Source organism: Symphalangus syndactylus, chromosome 9, assembly GCF_028878055.3.
Source record: "Symphalangus syndactylus isolate Jambi chromosome 9, NHGRI_mSymSyn1-v2.1_pri, whole genome shotgun sequence".
In the NCBI taxonomy this organism is placed as follows: domain Eukaryota; kingdom Metazoa; phylum Chordata; class Mammalia; order Primates; family Hylobatidae; genus Symphalangus; species Symphalangus syndactylus.
Genome location: NC_072431.2, coordinates 112,788,364 through 112,811,796, shown reverse-complemented (window position 1 = coordinate 112,811,796; position 23,433 = coordinate 112,788,364). Strand labels below are relative to the sequence as shown.

Sequence of the window (23,433 nt, the reverse complement as noted above, 5' to 3'; positions counted from 1 at the left end):
TTATTTATTTTGAGACAGAGTCTCGCTTTGTCGCCCAGGCTGGAGTGCAGTGGCGCGATCTCGGCTCACTGCAAGCTCCGCCTCCCGGGTTCACACCATTCTCCTGCCTCAGCCTCCCGAGTAGCTGGGGACTACAGGCGCCCGCCACCGTGCCTGGCTAATTTTTTGCATTTTTTAGTAGAGACGGAGTTTCACCGTGTTAGCCGGGATGGTCTCGATCTCCTAACCTCGTAATCTGCCTGCCTCGGCCTCCCAAAGTGCTGGGATTACAGGCATGAGCCACCGCGCCCGGCCTCAATTTCTTAACTATAGTGTAACTGAACTCTTTGACATGTTACAAAACGCATACTTGTTACACCCAAAGTATATGATATTTCACTTTGATAATACCACAAGGTTTTCATCATTCAATGGCAATCAACCGTAAAAAAAATCTTGTTCATATTGACTCACAGACATAGTGGCTCATATTGCCATGGGAAAAAAAAAATGTATTTGGAGAATCTGTCAAGAGAGTAATATTAAGCAATGTATGTTAACAAAATGTGACGCCTACCTCTGCCAAGCATAAAAGCCTGTTATCCCTATTTATGTTCTTCATCAAGTGTATACCTTTAAAGTGTCAAACACAGCCTACTAGTTGTGGGGCTAATTTTAGCTTTCAGTAATCAGCATATCTTATGCTTCAAATGACATTAAGTGGCAATCTACCACAGAGTGCACAAGTCCATTTCCTTTATTCTATTGTTTCAGTGAACAGAAATTACACCATTTCTAGCATTTCCAGCAAATTTAGAGTTTGACTACAACCAGGACTCAAAGTAAATGTTAAGTGGATATAACAGTGTGTTTTCAAATAGTTGCCTAAAGATAATGCCTCATTTAACCAGTAAGTCAAGAACAGAAGCTGCCCATATAGTCTTCCTACACCAAAATATCTGTTTTTTGCAAAGCTTATTTGCACACAACTGCACATGAACCCCATTTCTTGCAGACTGACTCATTAGAAACATCAATTATCATATAGTACTGTGATATTTAGAGCAAGCAAAAACTCCTGAGTGTGTTATTTGCCCTTGCACTAAATAGGCTTCAAGAACCATGTAACTATAGCTCTGTCACTTCTTTCATTGCCAGACGTCATTTCTCCCTGTTGCATGTACTTCCTGTGCACATCTCCCAGCACTCTCTCTCACACCTTCAACATCCTCTGAGCTTGAAGAATGAGCAACCATAGTTAACATACAACCCTAGAATACTGAGACTGTCATTTTTTTCTCTTTTTAGATAGGGTCTCACTCTGTCGCTCAGGCTGGGGTGCAGTGGCACCATCATGGCTCACTGCAGCCTCAACCTCCCAGGCTCAGGTGATCCTCCCACTTCAGCCTCCCACGTAGCTGGGACTGCAGGCATGCACCACACTCCTCAATGCCTCACAAATTTAAATACTCTCAGGAGGAGCTACTACTTAAGAGTTCCTGAATTCCACATCAATGCACTTAATAAAAGTTAATTTTGAGGATTCAAAAATAACCTTCAATGAAATGCCTATCCTTCACTAAAAGCTTTTGAAAATTCAACTGACATTAATTTACAGGCGGAGACATGAAAACCAGTTCTTATATGTTGATGTAAATATGTTCCAAAACTGGGAATATTGATTTCATTTACTCAACTCAGAAAGCCATAAGTTATATAAGACTGATTTTTGCCAAATTGGTTGAAATTCACATCCTGACAAAAGAGATTTTTTAATTCTGATATTTTCCAACTACAGATTAGATGGGAAAAGATGACATCGTAAAGTATATTTAAAGAGAATAGTTGATTATATAAACAGGTACTTGGCTGGGCATGGTGGCTCACGCCTGTAATCCCAATACTTTGGGAGGCTGAAACAGGAGGTCAGGAGTTCAAGACCAGCCTGACCAACACGGAGAAACCCCATTTCTACTAAAAATATAAAAAATTAGCCGGGAGTGGTGGCACATGCCTGTAATCCCAGCTACCTGGGAGGCTGAGGCAGGAGAATCGCTTGAACCCAGGAGGCGGAGGTTGCAGTGAGCTGAGATCGTGCCATTGCACTCTAACCTGGGCAACAAGAGTGAAACTCCGTCTCAAAAAAAAACAAAAAACAAAAAACAAAAAAAAAAGTACTTAAAAAAACCCCAAAGATAATTAGTTATTTGTTGTCCTCCATATTTTCACAACCATGTGGTACTTACAGTTATAGTCTTTGGTTCTTTCTGTGACTATAGCAGCAGTTTGATTAACTAGTGCACAGCAAAAACCATTTTACAGGCTTTAGAATGTATAAGTATTATGTTACATATTTTAATGTGAATAGCAAGAACTATAAAACATGAAACCTGACCCCCCAAATTGCAGAATTTTAACATTTCAATTTGGCTATAAAGAAGGTAGCTTAATTCGCACTTTTTCTTGGCTCACTGCAAGCTCCGCCTCCCTGGTTCATGCCATTCTCCTGCCTCAACCTCGCGAGTAGCTGGGACTACAGGCGCCCGCCACCACCCTTGGCTAATTTTTTGTATTTTTAGTAGAGACGGGGTTTCACCACGTTAGCTAGGATGGTCTCAATCTCCTGACCTCATAATCCGCCCATCTCTGCTTCCCAAAGTGCTGGGATTATGGGCTTAAGCCACCATGCCTGGCCAATTTGGTGATTTTTAAATATCACACTAATGACAGAATCTTATTAAAAATCCTGTGTCAGACCAGGCATGATGGCTCAAGCCTGTAATCCTAGCACTTTGGGAAGCCAAGGTAGGAGGGTTGCTTGAGGCCAAGAGTTCAGCCTGGGCAACATAGGAAGACCCCATCTCTACAAAAAAAATAAAAATCAGCTGCGAGTGGTGGTGCCTGCCTGTAGTCCTAGCTATTTGGGAGGCTGAGGTGGAAGGATCATTTAAGCCAAGAAGTTCCAGGCTGCAGTTGAAATGGGATAGTTCCCTTAACCCCTTTGGGGTTGGCTAGTTTACTCAGCCCACAGCTCTCAACCCCTCACAGGAGGGGAAGCACACAGCGAGTGGGTACAGGGGCCAGTACAAGTGCTTCTGGACACCGGCAGGAGTAGAACTCTGTGTGGCTCCATGGCAGTGTCTAGGGGGGTACCTGTGATGGAACTCCAGAGGGTATGTATTACTAAAAGAGTTTGCTCTTTTAGTTTTGCCATCCGTGGACAGCTTAAGTGTTAAACAGCTCAGTGAAGGGTCAGAGTGACAGCCTTTTGCACCCACCCTCTTGTACCCGAGTTCGCGTCTGGCATCCAGGAAGAATCAGGTCACACAAATGAACTGAAGGGTGGTGAATGTGGAGGATTTTAGTGAGCAGTGGAAGTGGCTCTCAGTGAGGTGGGGAGCTGGAATGGGGATGGAGTGGAAATGTAGTCTTCCCCTAGAGTTCAGCTCTCCCTGGCCAAACTCTTTTGAAGTCCCACTGTCAAGCTGTCCCGCTGAAGTCAAGCTGCTTCTCTCTGACATCTGGCTGCTTCTTCTCTTCTCTCCTCCTCTGCCTCTCCACTCTGCCACCCTGTCCCTCTGCCAGTGGAGCCTAGGCTTTTTATGGGTACAGGATAGGGTGTGGGGCAGGCCAAAAAGCAACATTCAAGCTGGAAAACAGGAATGCATGTTCTCACTATGGGCCACAGGCTTAAGGGTGTGGCCCTCGCTGGGACCACCCTCTTCTACCCAGTATTTCCCTGCTTCCTGTCCATATCACAGGGAGCACTGCAGCCTGGGCAACAGCGTGAGACCCTATCTCTTAAAAAACAAAAATCCTATGTCAAATGTATTTAGAGGGGAAAACAAATCAGTTACCAAAACTTCTAGTTCTTTCCTGGAATTTGAAAAAAAAAAAGTTCCAAGCAGAAAGGATAATGCTAAAATAGAAGAGTAATGAACAAATATGAATTGTTCAAAGGAAGCAAGTTATCTTTCAAAAGTAACACATTAAATTCTATTCTTCTCCTTTAAAAAAATTAAAACAATATTAATTTTTTATCTTTTTAAATCTATCGTTGTACCATTTTATTTTTATATAAATGACTCAATTTTATGATAAAACAGGTTTTTCAACTGACAATAACTATTATAACAATATACCTAATACAACTAAATTCCTTTGCTATTAAGAAGCAGTGCTAACTTGTTTTACCTTTAGGCTAACAATTGCTTCTGTCAAACAACAAACAAGCTTTGATTTTAAAATTAAAAAAAAACTTCAAAAACATCAAAATTAACAAAATAATTTTGACTTCGTAAATATTCAGTAATATATTTTACATAAATTAGTTCTCCTTGATATAAAATACTGGATTATAATTTGTATACAAAGAAAATTGAATACATATTTTAAAATGAAAACATAGTTGTATCTTGGGAAGCAAAAGTAGAGTTTTTGAATCTCTTTAAATCCCCACATAAAACAGGCAGAGCAATAGAAAGAAAAGCCAAAACATTTCAAGCTAAGTATAGAAGCTCCTCCACTTACAGTGGGGTTATGTCCTAATAAACCCATCATAAGTTGAAATAGCATAAGTCAAAAATGCATTTAATACTTTTTTTTTTTTTTTTGAGACAGAGTTTCACTCTTGTTGCCCAGGCTGGAGTGCAGTGGTGTGATCTTGGCTCACTGCAACCTCTGCCTCCCAGGTTCAAGCGATTCTCCTGCCTCAGACTCCTGAGTAGCTGGGATTACAGGCGCCCATCACCACGACCAGCTAGTTTTTGTATATGTTTTAGTAGAGACAGGGTTTCACCATGTTGGCCAGGCTGGTCAAGAACTCCTAACCTCAGATGATCTGCCCGCCTTGGCCTCCCAAAGTGCTGGGATTACAGGTGTGAGCCACTGTGCCCAGCCAAAAATGCATTTAATACATCTAACCTACCAAACATCATAGCTTAGCCCTGCCTACCTTAAACATGCTCAGAACACTTATGTTAGCCTGCAATTGGGCATAATAATCTAACACAAAGCCTATTTTATAATAAAAGTGTTGAATATCTCATGTAATTTACTAAACTCCATACTGAAAGTAAAAACTAGGATAGTTGTATGGGTATTCAAAGTACAGTTTCTACTGAATGTGTTGCTTTTGCACCAATATAAAATCAAAAAATTCTAAGTTGAACCATCATAAGACCATATTTCTATGATACTCTCATGAACTCCATAATACAAATTATTATTTATTATTAGAGGAGGCCACTAACAAGTCATAAAACCTTCATAATATCAGCATTTATGTGGAAGAAAGCAAAGGAAAGCCAATTAGGATAGGTTTTGTCTCTAATAAGAATGCAAGGAATAATAAGGCCTGAACAGAGCCAGAACAGTGTAGCCCCGAAGAACTCCAGAAACTGACCAGCCAGGACTCCCTTCTAGAACAGAATTCCACACTAAGGAGAAAGAGCTAGTTGTGATATAGAAAATCCTTCTGCCTTCCTGGAGTGGCTAGGGGAGGCCTTAAGGAAATATACTCTCCTGTGACCCGACTCCCTCGAAGGTCAATTGATCCTAAAAGATAAGTTTATTACCCAATCAGCTGCAGATATCAGGAGAAAGCTCCAAAAGTGAGCCCTGGGCCCTGAACAAAATCTGGAAGCATTATTAAACCTAGCAACCTTGGTGTTCTATAATAGGGACCAAGAGGAACAGGCCCAAAAGGAAAAGCGAGATCAGAGAAAGGCTGCAGCCTTAGTTGTGGCCCTCAGACAAACAAATCTTGGTGGTTCAGAGAGGACAGAAAACGGAGCAGGCCAATCAGCTGGTAGGGCTTGTTATCAGTGTGGTTTACTAGGACACTTTAAAAAAGATAGTCCAATGAGAAACAAGCCGCCCCCTCATCCATGTCCCCTGTGCTGAGGCAATCAATGGAAGGCACACTGCCCAGAGGCCAGAAGCCCCCAACCAGATGATCCAACAACAGGACTGAGGGTGCCTGGGGCAAGCGCCAGCTCATGTCATCACCCTCACTGAGCCCCGGGTATGTTTAACCATTGAGGGCCAGGAAATTGACTTCCTCCTGGACACTGGTGCAGCCTTCTCAGTGTTAATCTCTTGTCCTGGATGACTGTCCTCAAGGTCCATTACCATCCAAGGAATCCTGGGACAGCCTGTAACCAGGTATTTCTCCCACCTCCTCAGTTGTAATTGGGAGACTTTGCTCTTTTCACATGCCTTTCTCATTATGCCTGAAAGTCCCACACCCTTATTAGGGAGGGATATATTAGCCAAAGCTGGAGCTATTATCTACATGAATATGGGGAACAAGTTACCCATTTGTTGTCCCCTACTTGACGAGGGAATAAACTGTGAAGTCTGGGCATTGGAAGGACAATTTGGAAGGGCAAAAATTGCCCACCCAGTCCAAATCAGGCTAAAAGATCTCACCACTTTTCCTTATCAAAGGCAGTATCCCTTAAGGCCTGAAGCTCATAAAGGATTACAGGATATTGTTAAACATGTAAAAGCTCAAGGCTTAGTAAGGAAATGCAGCAGTCCCTGCAACACTCCAATTCTAGGAGTACGAAACTGAACGGTCAGTGCAGACTAGTACAAGATCTTAGACTCCTCAATGAGGCAGTAATTCCTCTATATCCAGTTGTACCCAACCCCTATACTCTGCTCTCTCAAATACCGGAGGAAGCAGAATGATTCACTGTTCTGGACCTCAAGGAGGCCTTCTTCTGTATTCCCCTGCACTGACTCCCAGTTTATCTTTGCCTTTGAGGATCCCACAGACCACACGTCCCAACTTACGGGGACCGTCTTGCCCCGAGGGTACTGGGATAGCCCTCACCTGTTTGGTCAGGCACTGGCCCAAGATCTAGGCCACTTCTCAAGTCCAGGCACTCTGGTCCTTCAGTATGTGGATGATTTACTTTTGGCTACCAGTTCGGAAGCCTCATGCCAGCAGGCTACTCTAGATCTCTTGAACTTTCTAGCTAATCAAGGGTACAAGGTGTCTAGGTCGAAGGCCCAGCTTTGCCTACAGCTGGTCAAATATCTAGGCCTAATCTTAGCCAGAGGGACCAGGGCCCTCAGCAAGGAACCAATACAGCCTATACTGCCTTATCCTTGCCCTAAGACATTAAAACAGTTGCGGAGGTTCCTTGGAATCACCGGCTTTTGCCTATGACTATGGATCCCCGGATACAGTGAGATAGCCAGGCCTCTCTCTACTCTAATCAAGGAGACTCAGGGGGCAAATACTCATCTAGCAGAATGGGAATCAGAGGCAGAAACAGCCTTCGAAAACTTAAAGCAGGCCCTAGTACAAGCTCCAGCTTTAAGCCTTCCCACAGGACAGAACTTCTCTTTATACGTCACAGAGAGAGCAGGGATAGCTCTTGGAGTCCTTACTCAGACTCGTGGGACAACCCCACAACCAGTGGCATACCTAAGTAAGGAAATTGATATAGTAGCAAAAGGTTGGCCTCACTGTTTATGGGTAGTTGCGGTGGTGGCCATCTTAGTGTCAGAGGCAATCAAAATAATACAAGGAAAGGATCTCACTGTCTGGACTACTCATGATGTAAATGGCATACTAAGTGCCAAAGGAAGTTTATGGCTGTCAGACAACCGCCTGCTTAGATACCAGGCGCTACTCCTTGAGGGACCAGTGCTTCAAGTGCATACGTGTGCTGCCCTCAACCCTGCTACTTTTCTCCCAGAGGATGGGGAGCCGGTCAAGCATGGCTGCCAACAGGTTGTAGTCCAGACTTATGCCGCCCGAGATGATCTCTTGGAAGTCCCCTTGGCTAATCCTGACCTTAACCTATATGCCGATGGAGGTTTGTTTGTGGAGAGTGGGATGCAAAGGGCAGGTTATTCCATAGTTAGTGATGTAACCGTACTTGAAAGTAAGCCTCTTCCCCCAGGAACCAGTGCCCAGTTAGCAGAAATAGTGGCACTTACCCGAGCCTTAGAACTGAGAAAGGGAAGAAGAATAAATGGGTATACAGATAGCAGGTATGCTTATCTAATCCTACATGCCCAGGCTGCAATACAGAAAGGAAAGGAGTTCCTAACCTTTGGGGGAACCCCCATTAAATACCACAAGGAAATCATGGAGTTATTGCATGCAGTGCAAAAACCCAAGGAGGTGGCAGTCTTACACTGCCGAAGCCATCAAAAACGGGAAGGAGAGGGGAGAACAGCTGCATAAGTGGCTGGCAGAGGCAGGGAAAGACCAGCAGAAAGGATAGAGAGAAAGAGACAAAGTCAGAAGAAGAGAGAGAGGAAGAGACAAAGAGGGAGTCAGAGAGAGAGAGAGAGACAGAAAGTCAAAGAGAGAGGAAGACACAGAGACAAAGGAGTCAGACAGAGAGAGGAAGAGACAAAGAGGGAGTCAGAGAGAAAGAGAGATACAGACAAAGAAGAAGTCAAAGTGACAGAATGAGAGATATAGAAGTAGTAAAGAAAAAAACAGTGTACCCTATTCCTTTAAAAGCCAAGGTAAATTTAAAACCTATAACTGATAATTAAAGGTCTTCTCTGTAACCCTATAACACTCCAATACCGCCTTGTTGTCAGTGTAAACAAGGGCATAGCCTGAAAGCACTGAGGCCACTGACAACCCATAGTCTTCCTATCAAAAATCCTTAACACAGCAGGTTTCCTAACACAGGATCTAAATCTTCATTAATTACCACACAAAGGTCCAACCAGATCTAGGAGGAACTCCCTTCAGGACAGGAGGATAGATGGTTCCCCCAGGCTATTAAGGGAAAAAGACACAATGGGTATTCAGTAAGTGATAAGCAGTTAGGAAAATTGCCTAATAATCGGTCTGCTCAAACTGTTTGCACTCAGCCAAATCTTAAAGTACTTACAGAATCAGGAAGGAGCCATCTATACCAATTCTAAGTTAATAAGACTGAACGAGGTTTTATTAATAGCAAAGAAAAAATTAAAATCCCCAACTTACAAGGTTTTCAACTAAAGTTTGCTAAAAGTTAACAGTGTAATATGCATTATCCTACTACCACACACTCTCAAAGGATTTCTCAGACAGTTGCAAGAAATAACAAAATCTATCCAGTAAGGATAGTAATTACAATCCCAAACAGACTCTTTGGCTGCAGTGACTCTCCAAAACTGCCGAGGCCTAGACCTCCTCATTGCTGAGAAAGGAGGACTCTGCACCTTTTTAGGGGAAGAGTGTTGTTTTTACACTAACCAGTCAGGGATAGTACGAGAGGCTGCCCAGCGTTTACAGGAAAAGGCTTCTAAAATCAGACAAAGCCTTTCAAACTCTTATACCAACCTCTGGAGTTGGGCATCATGGCTTCTCCCCTTTCTAGGTCCCATGGCAGCCATCTTGCTATTACTCGCCTTCAGACCCTGTATTTTTAACCTCCTTGTTAAATTTGTTTCTTCTAGAATCGAGGCCATCAAGCTACAGATGGTCTTACAAATGGAACCCCAAATGAGCTCAACTAACAACTTCTACCGAGGACCCCTGGACTGACCTGCTGGCCCTTTCACTGGCCTAAAGAGTTCCCCTCTGGAGGATGCTACAACTGCAGGGCCCCTTCTTTGCCCCTATCCAGCAGGAATTAGCTAGAACAGTCATTGCCCAATTCCCAACAGCAGTTGGGGTGTCCTGTTTAGAGGGGGGATTGAGAGGTAAAACCGGCTGGTTTTCTGGGTCGAGTAGGGACTTGGAGAACTTTTCTGTCTAGCTAAAGGTTTGGAAATGCACCAATCAGTGCTCTGTGTCTAGCTAAAGGTTTGTAAACGCACCAATCCATACTCTGTAAAAACGCACCAATCAGTGCTCTGTGTCTAGCTAAAGGTTTGCAAACGCACCAATCCATACTCTGCAAAAACGCACCAATCAGCACTCTGTGTCTAGCTAAAGGTTTGTAAACGCACCAATCCATACTCTGTAAAAATGCACCAATCAGCGCTCTGTGTCTAGCTAAAGGTTTGTAAAAGACCAATCAGCATTCTGTAAAATGGACCAATCAGCACTCTGTAAAACTGACCAATCAGCAGGATGTGGACAGGGCCAGAAAAGCTGGCCACCCGAGCCAGCAGCGACAACCCGCTCGGGTCCCCTTCCCCACCGTGGAAGCTTTGTTCTTTTGCTCTTCATAATAAATCTTGCTGCTGCTCACTCTTTGGGTCTGCACTACCTTTATGAGCTGTAACACTCACCACCACGGTCTGTGTCTTTACTCCTGAAGTCAGCAAGACCACCAACCCACCGGGAGGAACAAACAACTCCAACGCGCCACCTTTAAGAGCTGTAACACTCACTGTGAAGGTCTGCAGCTTCACTCCTGAAGTCAGCGAGACCATGAACCCACTGGAAGGAACAAACTCCGGACACACCATCTTTAAGAACTGTAACACTCACCACAAGGGTCTGCGGCTTCATTCTTGAAGTCAGCGAGACCAAGAACCCACCAGAAGGAATAAATTCCAGACACAATATCTGAGCTGAGCCACATAGTGAAAATCATCAAGATGGAATGAAGCCCAGTTAAAAGTGGAGGAAGGGAACAGAGCTAATAAATCTCAGAAAGCAAGCCACCATATTTTTGAACATTAGAGAACAAAAACAGACAAAGGAGCATAAAGATAGAAAAGCTAACCTGTGCCAAGTTCCTTCTACAAGTTCAGGAAAACAAGCTTCACATAAAAATGAGAAACAAAAATATTGAGGTCAAATCCCAGGCAATGTTGTTAAAAATAAAGAGAAAACGAGCAGAATAACATTGCTACAGACAAAGGTACACATATTAAAATTATTACTTGTATTTTAAAATGAGACAAAAGTTGTGAAAATGATAAAAGGCATAGCAACATAAATCAGCATTAGATATGAAATGATGGAATTCAGAGAATTAGAAATGAAAGAAAAAAATTTCAAAAATGAACACTAAACTAGAAGGAACATAGGAGTAAATAAACACAATAGATAAAGCCTGAAAAGAAGCAAGTGAAAAGGGAAAAATTTTTAACTCAAAAGGAAGAAAACCAAATGATTTAAGAAAGTGACATATGTTGAAGCGAGGCAAAGAAGATAAAATGCCAATAATGGGAAATCCAAAAGAAAATCGAACCAAGAACAAATACTACAACAATAATTCAAGGAAATGTACTTGAAATTTTTTTCAAAGAATGTGAAATTACATAATGAAAGAGCACATTGCATATCTGATTATGTCAATACTAAACAATCAATACCAAGACATATTCTAGTAAAACTTACTGAAGAGAAAGAAAGAAGAAACATGGCCCCCTATAAGGAACAGTGTCATTACCAGCCTCACGTATCACTGATTTTATTTGCTGCCATTCTTGTCTGTTCTTTATCACATCCTTTCCACTTGTAATCTATTAAGATTCTACATTAATTTCACTAAACTTGGATTTAGCAAAAAATAAAAATTAGGATTGACAAAAGCAAAAATAGATTTTTAAAAAGTAACAGCTGCTTAAACATGGTATACTGAACATCACATTTACCATGGCTCCCTCATGAAAGTCCACTAAAAGTTCAAGAGATTAAAAGAATTTATCCTATTTAGATAGTGGAAGAACTGACAGAGGTGAGTCAAGAAAATTTTGGAAGCTGGAGACAAATAAGTGAATGGAAATGATTTAGCAGATGAAGAAGGTTGCAACCTAGGGGCCTGTAAAGAGATGAAACTGTAACCACCTGATGGGTTCTTTCTGTCCACTGCACAAACAAAAACCAATCCACAACATCACAGTACACAGAGTTTAATTGACATGAGGCTGGCCACGCCAAGCAGGAGATATCCCCGAAAATTTGGAGACAGGATTTTTAAAGATAATTGGCAGGTAGGGAGCCAGGAAGTGCGGAGAGTTGATTGGTCGGGTCAGAGACAAAATCATAGGGAGTCAAAGCTGTCCTTTTGTGTTGAGTCAGTTTCTGGGTCAGGGCCACAAGACCAGATGAGCTAGTTTATCAATCTGGGTGGTACCAGCTGATCTACTGAGTGCAGGATCTGAAAAATATCTTGAGCACCAATCTTAGGTTTTGTAATAGTGATGTTATCCCTAGGAGCAATTGGGAAGGTTTAGAATCTGATGGCCTCTAGCTGCATGCATGACTCCTAAACCATAATTTCTAATCCTGTGGATAATTTGTTAGTGCTACAAAGGCAGTCTGGTCCCCAGGCAAGGTTCGTTTCAGGAAATGGCTGTTATCATTCATCTTTGTTTCAAAGTTAAATTATAAACTAAGTTCCTCCCAAAGTTAGTTCAGCCTACAGCTCAGGAATGAACAAGGACAGCTTGGAGGTTAGAAGCAAGATGAGGTTAGTTATGTCAGACTTATTTCACTGTCACAATTTTCTCGCTGTTAATGTTTTTGCAAAGGCAGTTTCAAACCTAAGAACTTGGTTCTAAACACAAACAAAAGTAAGGTTCAGTACTGATCCTAGGTTCTTCTAAGACAGAGTGCAAGGAGCAAAACATGAAAGTCAGTCTCCTCACAAACAGGCAACCATTCACCATCTTCACAGAAGACTCAAAGTAAGAGATTCTAAACTCAGGTGTACCAAGGAGAGTTAATTGGAGGGTTAGCCTATTGAAAACAGGGGGATTAAGTAAAAGTCTACATAGTGATCTGTGGGTATCTTCAGCCAGCCCAAGAGAAAAGAGAGAATTCCTCCAATTAAGAAGCTTCATCCATAAACACAGAATTTCCAATCAGCTTTTTAGTGTCTTACTCTTATAAATCAGCTTTTTAGTGTCTTACTCTTACATATAAAAGCAGCCATGGCAGGGTGCAGTGGCTCATGCCTATAATCCCAACACCTGGGGAGGCTGAGGTAGGTGGATTGCTTGAGGCCAGGAGTTCCAGACCAGCCTGGGCAACATGGCGAAACTCCATCTCTATAAAACAAACAAACAAGCAAAAATTGGCCAGGCATGGTGGCACATGCCTGTAGTTCCAGCTACTTGGGAGGCTGAGGTGGGCGGACCACCTGAGCGGGGGAAGTCAAGGTTCCAGTGAGCCATGAATCAACCACTGCACTCCAGCATGGGTGACAGAGTGAGACCCTGTCTCAATAAAAAATAAAATAAAATAAAATAAAAATTAAAGCAACACATAATCAAAAGATTTAAGGAAATTCGAGAAAACATCACAGAGAGCAAAACAAGAAAAAATTAACTTGAAAGAAACAGCAAGCAAGAAGTAGATGAAAACTTGAAAACAACGACTAAAATTAACATCCTAAGAGAAGTAAATATTATATCCATGAAACTATCAAGCACAAGGCCAAGGGCAAGGGGCCAAGCATGTCCTGACAGATTTAGCCAGAAAACAAAACAAAACAACAACAAAAAAATGAGCTCTTTTTAGATTCAGACAGCTTATTATTTACATAGACAGTGAAAAATCATAGTCAAAGGTGCCAAACCGCCAAGGTCCTGACCTTGTGCGGGGACATCAACACAAAAGGGACCAGACAACAACACAACAGGAGTGAGGGACATCCTGTTGCTGTAGAGCTAATGCCATGCTGCCGCTAAGCAATTTTGTAGCCTGCAGCTGTGCCGCGGGTGGGGAGGAGGTGGGGCAAGAGGGAGTAGAAAGTCCCATGTCTCAAAGGAAACAGGGAGGGAGAAGAGAAAATCGCCTGAAGGCATCCTCCTGCAACATAGGGAGCCTCCCAGATGAAAGCACGGCAAACGAGTAAAAGATCACGCAAAGGCTCCTCACAAAACTGGCTATGCTCCTGGGAGCACCACAGGGTGTGTTCTACCAAGACTTAGTTCATTTTGAGGTTCAGGCTCCACCTGCATGGCCTATCAAGATACATGCAGGGTCACCAGGATGCCAAGCAGGAGCCGCTGCCCTATAGACACAAAATTTTAGTGCTATTTTAAAGAAGGAATATTCAGAGAATAAAAAATAACAAGATCTTTGGGATATTAAACATATGTTTGAAGTTTTAAAAAAATCATTGGAAGAACCAGAAGAGAAAATTGAGAAAATATAAAGGAAAGTAGAAAAGATGAAAAATAGAAATAATAAGAAAAAAGAATCAGGCCTAGGTATCAATATCTGAATAAAAAGAGTTCTAGAATAAACACTGGAAAAAATAGAGGGAAGGAACTTTTCAAGCAGTATTTTAAAATTTCCCAGAACTGAATGACATGAATTTCCCCACTGAAGACATCCTCCTGCAAGACAGGGAGTCTCCCGGATGCAAGAACGGCGAATGAGAAAAAGATCATGCAAAGGCCCATGATTCACTCATTAACATTAAATGAGTAACTCAACAGATAAAAAAAAGATCCATATCCTAACATATCATCAAAAACTTTCAGAATATTGGGGATAGAGGTTAGATTCTGACAGCTTCCAAAGAGAAACAGGACACACATTAAGTATCAAGAAATCAGACCACAGTGCAATCAAACTAGAACTCAGGATTAAGAAACTCACTCAAAACCGCTCAACTACATGGAAACTGAACAACCTGCTCCTGAATGGCTACTGGGTACATAACGAAATGAAGGCAGAAATAAAGATGTTCTTTGAAACCAACGAGAACAAAGACACAACATACCAGAATCTCTGGGACACATTCAAAGCAGTGTGTAGAAGGAAATTTATAGCACTAAATGCCCACAAGAGAAAGCAGGAAAGATCCAAAATTGACACCCTAACATCACAATTAAAAGAACTAGAAAAGCAAGAGCAAACACATTCAAAAGCTAGCAGAAGGCAAGAAATAACTAAGATCAGGGCAGAACCGAAGGAGATAGAGACGCAAAAAAACCCTTCAAAAAATCAATGAATCCAGGAGATGGTTTTTTGAAAAGATCAATGAAATTGATAGACCACTAGCAAGACTAATAAAGAAGAAAAGAGAGAAGAATCAAATAGATGCAGTAAAAAATGATAAAGGGGATATCACCACCGATCCCACAGAAATACAAAGTACCATCAGAGAATACTATAAACACCTCTATGCAAATAAACTAGAAAATCTAGAAGAAATGGATAAATTCCTCGACACATACACCCTCCCAAGACTAAACCAGGAAGAAGCTGAATCTCTGAATAGACCAAAAACAGGCTCTGAAATTGAGGCAATAATTAATAGCCTTCCAACCAAAAAGTGTCCAGGACCTGATGGATTCACAGCCGAATTCTACCAGAGGTACAAGAAGGAGCTGGTACCATTCCTTCTGAAACTATTCCAATCAATACAAAAAGAGGGAATCCTTCCTAACTCATTTTATGAGGCCAGCATCATCCTGATACCATAGCCTGGCAGAGACACAACAAAAAAAGAGAATTTTAGACCAATATCCCTGATGAACATCGATGCAAAAATCCTCAATAAAATACTTGCAAACCAAATCCAGCAGCACATCAAAAAGCTTATACACCATGATCAAGTGGGCTTCATCCCTGGGATGCAAGGCTGGTTCAACATATGCAAATCAATAAATGTAATCCAGCATATAAACAGAACCAAAGACAAAAACCACATGATTATCTCAATAGATGCAGAAAAGGCCTTTGACAAAATTCAACACCCCTTCATGCTAAAAACTCTCAATAAATTAGGTATTGATGTGATGTATCTCAAAACAGTAAGAGCTATTTATGACAAACCCACAGTCAGTATCATACTGAATGGGCAAAAACTGGAAGCATTCCCTTTGAAAACTGGCACAAGACAGGGATGCCCTCTCTCACCACTCCTATTCAACATAGTGTTGGAAGTTCTGGCCAGGGTAATCAGGCAGAAGAAAGAAATAAAGGGTATTCAATTAGGAAGAGAGGAAGTCAAACTGTCCCTGTTTGCAGATGACATGATTGTATATTTAGAAAACCCCATTGTCTCAGCCCAAAATCTCCTCAAGCTGATAAGCAACTTCAGCAAAGTCTCAGGATACAAAATCAATGTGCAAAAATCACAAGCATTCCTATACACCAATATTACACAAACAGAGAGCCAAATCATGAGTGAACTCCCATTCATAATAGCTTCAAAGGGAATAAAATACCTAGGAATCCAACTTAGAAGGGATGTGAAGGACGTCTTCAAGGAGAACTACAAACCACTGCTCAATAAAATAAAAGAGGATACAAACAAATGGAAGAACATTCCATGCTCATGGGTAGGAAAATCAATTATCATGAAAATGGCCATACTGCCCAAGGTAATATATAGATTCAATGCCATACCCATCAAGCTACCAATGACTTTCTTCACAGAATTGGAAAAAACTACTTTAAAGTTCATATGGAACCAAAAAAGAGCCCGCATCACCAAGTCAATCCTAAGCCAAAAGAACAAAGCTGGAGGCATCATGCTACCTGACTTCAAACTGTACTATAAGGCTACAGTAACCAAAACAGCATGCTACTGGTACCAAAACAGAGATATAGACCAATGGAACATAACAGAGCCCTCAGAAATAATACCACACATCTACAACCATCTGATCTTTGACAAACCTGACAAAAACAAGAAATGGGGAAAGGATTCCCTATTTACGAAATGGTGCTGGGAAAACTGGCTAGCCATATGTAGAAAGCTGAAACTGGATCCCTTCCTTACACTTTATACAAAAATTAATTCGACATGGATTAAAGACTTACATGTTAGACCTAAACCCATAAAAACTCTAGAAGAAAACCTAGGCAATACCACTCAGGACATAGGCATGGGCAAGGACTTCATGTCTAAAACACCAAAAGCAATGGCAACAAAAGCCAAAATTGACAAATGGTATCTAATTAAACTAAAGAGCTTGTGCACAGCAAAAGAAACTATCATCAGAGTGAACAGGCAACCTACAGAATGGGAGAAAATTTTTGCAATCTACTCATCTGACAAAGGGCTAATATCCAGAATCTACAAAGAACTCAAACAAATTTACAGGAAAAAAACAAACAACCCCATCAAAAAGTGGACAGCAAAGACTTGGAACCAACCCAAATGTCCATCAGTGATAGACTGGACTAAGAAAATGTGGCACATATACACCATGGAATACTATGCAGCCATAAAAAAGGATGAGTTCATGTCCTTTGTAGGGACATGGATGAAGCTGGAAACCATCATTCTCAGCAAACTATCACAAGGACAGAAAACCAAACACCACATGTTCTCACTCATAGACGGGAATTGAACAATGAGAACACTTGGACACAGGAAGGGGAACATCACACACTGGGGCCTGTCATGGAGTGCAGGGAGAGGGGAGGGATAGCATTAGGAGATATATCTAATGTAAATGACGAGTTAATGGGTGCAGCACACCAACATGGCACATGTATACATATCTAACAAACCTGCAAGTTGTGCACATGTACCTTAGAACTTAAGGTATAATAAAAAAAAAAAAGAATCAGAATGACCAATGAATTTTCAACAAATTTAATGGAAGTTGGAAGGCACTGGTGCAATACTGTAAAATTCAGGACATTGATTTTTGGCATGTAAACATTATTATTCACAGAAAGTTTCAATCAAGTATGTAGGCAGAACTGAGCCATGTTGGGTCACACCAATGAATCAAAATAACTTACTGTGCATGCAGTCTTTCACAGGAAGCTGTCAGAAGAGGTATGCCACCAAAAGAGAAAGAGAATTCAGGAAATGGGGGATCCAACCTAACAGAGGTGAAGAGCAACCAATCCAGATTAGAATAGTACAGAGAGCTCCAAAAGGAATATCTTTAAAGAGAAAAGTGACGGATTATATGATGTGTTTGAACCTACTGAGAAGAGATTTACACGTCTGGAGGACAGCCCAGGTGTAAATTCATGTCATTCTGTTCTGGGAAGTTTTAAAATACTACTGTACCGCAGTCTTCTGCTATATAGACCACTCAGCAAATAAAATAATAAGGCAGTATTATTAATTCCAAAAAACTCAAGCCAAAAATTGGACCTGAAAAGTAAATATAATTACAGATACCACACATTCCAGTTGTGAACAGTATTTACAGAGTCAAAATAGTATAAATATTGAATGCTAACTTAACCAGAAAGTATGATGTAACTGCACTCTACTGTGAAAATGAGAGAGGAAGGTACGCGCTTAGAGGAGAGGTACAGGAATTACAGCTTAATCTTCAAATCCCAAAATAGACCAACTGATAAAATCTAAAACTGAAATATGTTAAAAAGGGATAATAATCATGTTATTTAAAAATACAGAGATAAGCATTACAGGTAACAGCTAAATAGCTACATTTATGGACCACAGTGAGTAACTCTACACAATATACATTAATACTTACCAAGCAATCTTGACATTGAAGACTGGAACAGGTAAAAGAAAAAAAGAATACTAGATTGTTCACATCTAGCAACAGTGAGGGACAAGAGAGACTAAACAAATGGCTTCATTTTGAATTGGGTGGGGAAAGGAAGGAAGAGAGATGAGAAATACTTGAACTCAAAAGAGTTCTGTAAGTTTGGCAAAGTTTACAGCATTCTGTATTGGAATCACAGACTATTATAGCTGAAAGAAATCTTACATATTGGCTACAATTTATTTCCCTCATTTTACAGTTACTTGCCAAGGTAACACAGCTGGTTAGGCACAATCAGACCCTTCTGCTCTTAACTCTCACATTCTTTCTCTTGTATCACAAAGCATTTAAAAATAATTATTAAATATCAAATATGTCAGTATGTTGACTATATGAGTTCCTATTGATATACTTCATTGTTTTATTTAAAGAATATAAAGAAAATGTAAACACATCTAAAGATGAAGTTTTAAGTTAAAACATATTGGCCTTTTAAAGAATTAAGCAGATACAATCAAGGAAAAGTATCCATAACTGACCTCTTCTTGCTTTTTATGATGGACTAGAACTGAGAATTTTTTTTTTGAGACGGAGTCTCGCTCTGTCGCCCAGGCTGGAGTGCAGTGGCGCAATCTCGGCTCACTGCAAGCTCCGCCTCCCGGGTTCTCGCCATTCTCCTGCCTCAGCCTCTCCGAGTAGCTGGGACTACAGGCGCCCGCCACCACGCCTGGCTAATTTTTTGTATTTTTAGTAGAGATGGAGTTTCACCACGGTCTCGATCTCCTGACCTCGTGATCCGCCCGCCTCGGCCTCCCAAAGTGCTGGGATTACAAGCGTGAGCCACCGTGCCCGGCCTAGAACTGAGAATTTTTAAAGCCCAAATATTTGGCCCAAATTACAGGCTCACCTCTGCTTTATCTATCTTGAAAATGGCATTGAAAAATGGTGATTTTATTACAATTTGTATTACTGTCCAAATGATTCAGAATACCTTTAATCAGATAAAAAATCCTAAGATCTAACATTTTGCTGAAAATAAGTTTTGGCCAAAAGATTTATAAGGAAAGAATATATTGCCTGATTAACTTGAGGAATTAATAGTGTTCAACAAAAAGATGTGTGGATTTTGAGTGATTTTTCATAATTGAAATGTTACTGGTAACCTGGTGATAGATTTTTAGGATGTATCTGTGTGCATTAGTAGGAACATCTAAATGTGAACCAAGGCTTAGTTTGAGGTATCTGCTCATTAACACAGAAGACTTATTATCAGTTGCCACCCAGCATTCAAGATTTGAGGGGCCAGACTCTGTGGCGTGTGCCTGTGGTCCCAGCTACTCAGGAGGCTAAGGTGGGAGAGATAGCCTGAGCACAGGAGCTTGAGGCCAGCCTGGGCAACATAGCAAAAACCTCATCTCTAAAAAAATAAAAATAAAAAGGATTTAAGTCAAGTTCTTCATCAAATATCAGGATTGCCTGACATTGAATAAAAAATTCAGCTGCCAATTTTTTTTGTTTTAATTACTAATTAAATATTGCCTAAAAATGTTACCTTAACAAAAGGAAGGAATCAGGCATAAAAACAAGCAGCACCCACCCATGTCTTTATTAACCAGTCTACTCCATGATAAAATCTATATTGTAAGAGCTCTAGGTTTAAGATTTTTTTTTTTTTTTTTGAGATGGAGTCTCACTCTGTCGCCCAGGCTGGAGAGCAGTGGCGTGATCTCGGCTCACTGCAAGCTCTATCTCCCAGGTTCACGCCGTTCTCCTGCCTCAGCCTCCTGCATAGGTGGGACTACAGGTGCTCTCCACCACATCTGGCTAATTATTTTTTTGTATTTTTAGTAGAGACGGGGTTTCACCATGTTAGCCAGGATGGTCTCAGTCTCCTGACCTCATGATCCACCCACCTCAGCCTCCCAAAATGCTGGGATTACAGGCGTCAGCCACCGCACCTGGCCTTTAGGTTTAAGATTTGAACAAGACTGAGAACCTTATAGGCGTTCAATAAATACCTCTGGGCTGATTACTTAAATGGCAGCATCAGATCCATACATGGTATTTTCCCATTACTTAGGCATTTCTAAAGCAAACATTCCCATTCTCTAAAGCCATTCATTTTCAAAAAGCTCTCAAGTCTTTCAACATTTTAAAAGAAGATAAAAAGTTGATTTTCCGAGGTAGGGAATTAAGTAGCCTCTAATTTGTTCTGTTCATTCTACCTCACACATATCCACTCCAGTCAAATGTCCTGTAAACCATTCTGCATAGAGTAGAACAGACACACAATGCTTCATGAAGGTGGAGACTTTAATCATCTACAAAGCCCTCAGACCTGTTTTACTTTATATTTTTAATCATACAGATGCCATCTACAGTATTTTGTAATTAGTAAGCAGCAATACAGTTTATTCTGTACTACTTTAGCATATTAACTATTACTTTAAGTTGAAATAGAAAAATTATATCACTGTCTTTTCATCTTGAAGCAGTAACAATGAACTCATAACTCAAATCTGTTTACCAGCTTAAGAGAAGCATTTAAAATCATATAGGCTTTTTCTATGCTTTATTAGAAAGATTTACGGAGGGGAAAAAATGGTAGAATTATTCCAAGGCATGTTCAGGAACAACAACAACAAAAAGAATTTGTAACTGAAATTCCAGCGTTTCATAAATGTCCTCTATTTCCATTTAAAAACTCTCTAAAATTAACATAATTAAAGCAGCTAATAAAACACAATCCCTGCAACTTTTATATATAAGTCCTCATACAGTATTTGTTATCAAATATAGAAACAACAGTTCCAGATTTATGTTTTTTGAAAAAATTAATTTATTTTAAGTTAAGGATTTCTATGTAAATTTATTTTGGTATCAAACAACTGCAATTAGTGATGGGAGGATAAAAGCATCCCTAATTGTGGAAGGATGGTAATTTATTTACAAAAACTATACAAAATTAGATTAATTATAACAACAACTTATCAAAGGTTCCTGAAATTAATTTTGTTTTTGAAAAAGTATCAAAAGTCTTCAGATCCAGAATGATAGCATTTTATTATTTCTGATTCATGGAATTATAGCACATCAGATCTTTAAGCAACTACATCAGATAAAATCCTAGATAATAAAATATTCTTCATTTCCTGACAGCTTGGAATGTAAATGAAAACTTGTTCCATTTTTATTAAAGAAAAAACCTAGAATAATGCATCCAATGGTATCAAATACCTGTTAGAATGGCGTGTCTGCTATAATTAAACATGGGCAATTAGTTCTACATAAGTTAAAAATTGCCTTAAATTAATTCCTTCCTTTAATAAAAAAGTTTTTCTCAGTCATTTCAGATCTCTGTTATTCGGTTTTAACTAGGAAATTTGCATCTACATAAGGAATCTTCAAAATAGTATATATTTAAAAAGTGCATATAAGCAAAACTAAATTTCTCAAATTGTTAACAAATTTAAAGCAATAATTTAATATTGTATTGTAAAATATAAGTAGCCTTAAGAGAAACATGCTTGGTCAATCTTTTGCTTTTAGGTTTGGTGCCCAAACATTTAAAAATAAAGAAAAAAATACCACGACTCTTTGCTAATGGCTTTTAAGATTTGCAGACACAGCTAAATATTCATCTAACAAAGTATCCAGGCTATCCAACCATATTGCCATGAATTCATAAGACAGTAACACACATTTATAATATAAAAGTAGTCAAAAAAATAAAAAGAAACAGCCACAGGTATTTTAGGGCTAAAATGAGTTGACCTAATAAGGGTTACATGAGAAATAACATATAAGACCCCAAATAAATTTTAGATACAAAATTAAATGATGTGGCTTTGTTCAAACATACCTAAAATTCAAACTCAAGTTAAATACCTAGGCTGGCTTTTTTATATCACCAGCTTTCATTAGGGCCTTAATCGCTCTTGCCCTCATCTCAAGTTCTAGCAGCTCCAGTTGCTGTGCAGAAGGTTGAACATCTTCTGGTGGAGGAACAGCCAGGGTGGCTGCTTTGGGTTCGTTTGGGCTAGACTCTGCCAGTCCTAGAATCTCATTCACACTTTTCTCAATGTCTTTCTCCAGGTCATCTATCTGACCAGCTTCACTTTGGACTGTATTTTCTGGTGCCTCGGGAGCAGCTGCTTCTTCGTTGCATGGGCCTTCTATGTCGCTGTCATAAGCATCTGCATTTATACTGAGTACATCACTATCTTCCCCTTTTCCTGTAACAAAAAAAAGGAGAAAGATCCATGTAACCTAAATACCATGGGTCAAAATTTCCTTACTGTTTATAATTTAAAAACTGCTTTGATCCCACCTCCCACTATGGAGTCCCAAACACATTCCATAATCCCCATGCCACCCTCTTTTCCCCTGACTCCTCAACCTTCAAAGCAGATCTAATGTAATGTAAATTCAAATGTATTTTTCATTTTAATTAGTAGAACATGGGAACATTAAGAAATTTCTTCCATCATATGCAGTACCCATGATCTATTTTCCTAATTAAAATGTCATATTTTACATCACCGTAAAGCTTCTGCACTACAAAATGAAAGCTGACATTGGAAATCCTCCGGATAGAGTATGGCTTACTATTCAAGTAGTAAAATTTCATTCTAGAAGGTGTTTAAATACTTTGCTTTATAAACTACAAAAAAGAAAAAGTATCATCAGCAAGCAGGACAACCTATGCATTGCAATTATCCCAATCTTTTCATATGCTTTTTCAAACACTTTGTTCCGAATCAATAAATTAAAGAAGAATGCCTAAGGCCATTTTCTAAGGTAGTGTGTTTTAATGACGAGGATTTTAATTAACAAAGTTAGTACAACATAATTTTAAAAAATGCATTTGTTATAAAACTTCTATAACTGATGCTCAGAACATGAATAAACACAGATTATGGCTCTCGACCACCTTGTTCTTGGTATTAATACTACCCAATTCCAGGCATCGTTTGCAACTTTGAGTACTCACTTACATTCCTAATTAATTTATCTTTTAAATATTGAGTATGTTTTTTTTTTTTTTAAAAGTCATGATCCCCAAAATGTTAGCTTTCCCTAATATAAGAAAGCTTTGACAGCACTTTCCTTACAGTAGGGAAAGCTTCTTTA

At 40.0% G+C, this 23,433-nt stretch overlaps 1 protein-coding gene across 1 annotated transcript in view; it reads right to left on the bottom strand.

The window, feature by feature from the left end:
* Window positions 1–20,595: 20,595 nt before the first annotated feature.
* The window catches only part of CAAP1 (caspase activity and apoptosis inhibitor 1), a 53,170-nt gene continuing 50,332 nt past the window's right edge, over window positions 20,596–23,433 (bottom strand). Inside the window, exon 6 of the mRNA XM_055294043.2 lies at window positions 20,596–22,535. Coding sequence (XP_055150018.1) covers window positions 22,189–22,535 — 347 coding nt within the window. The 3' untranslated portion in view covers window positions 20,596–22,188. The remainder of the gene's footprint in view (window positions 22,536–23,433) is intronic.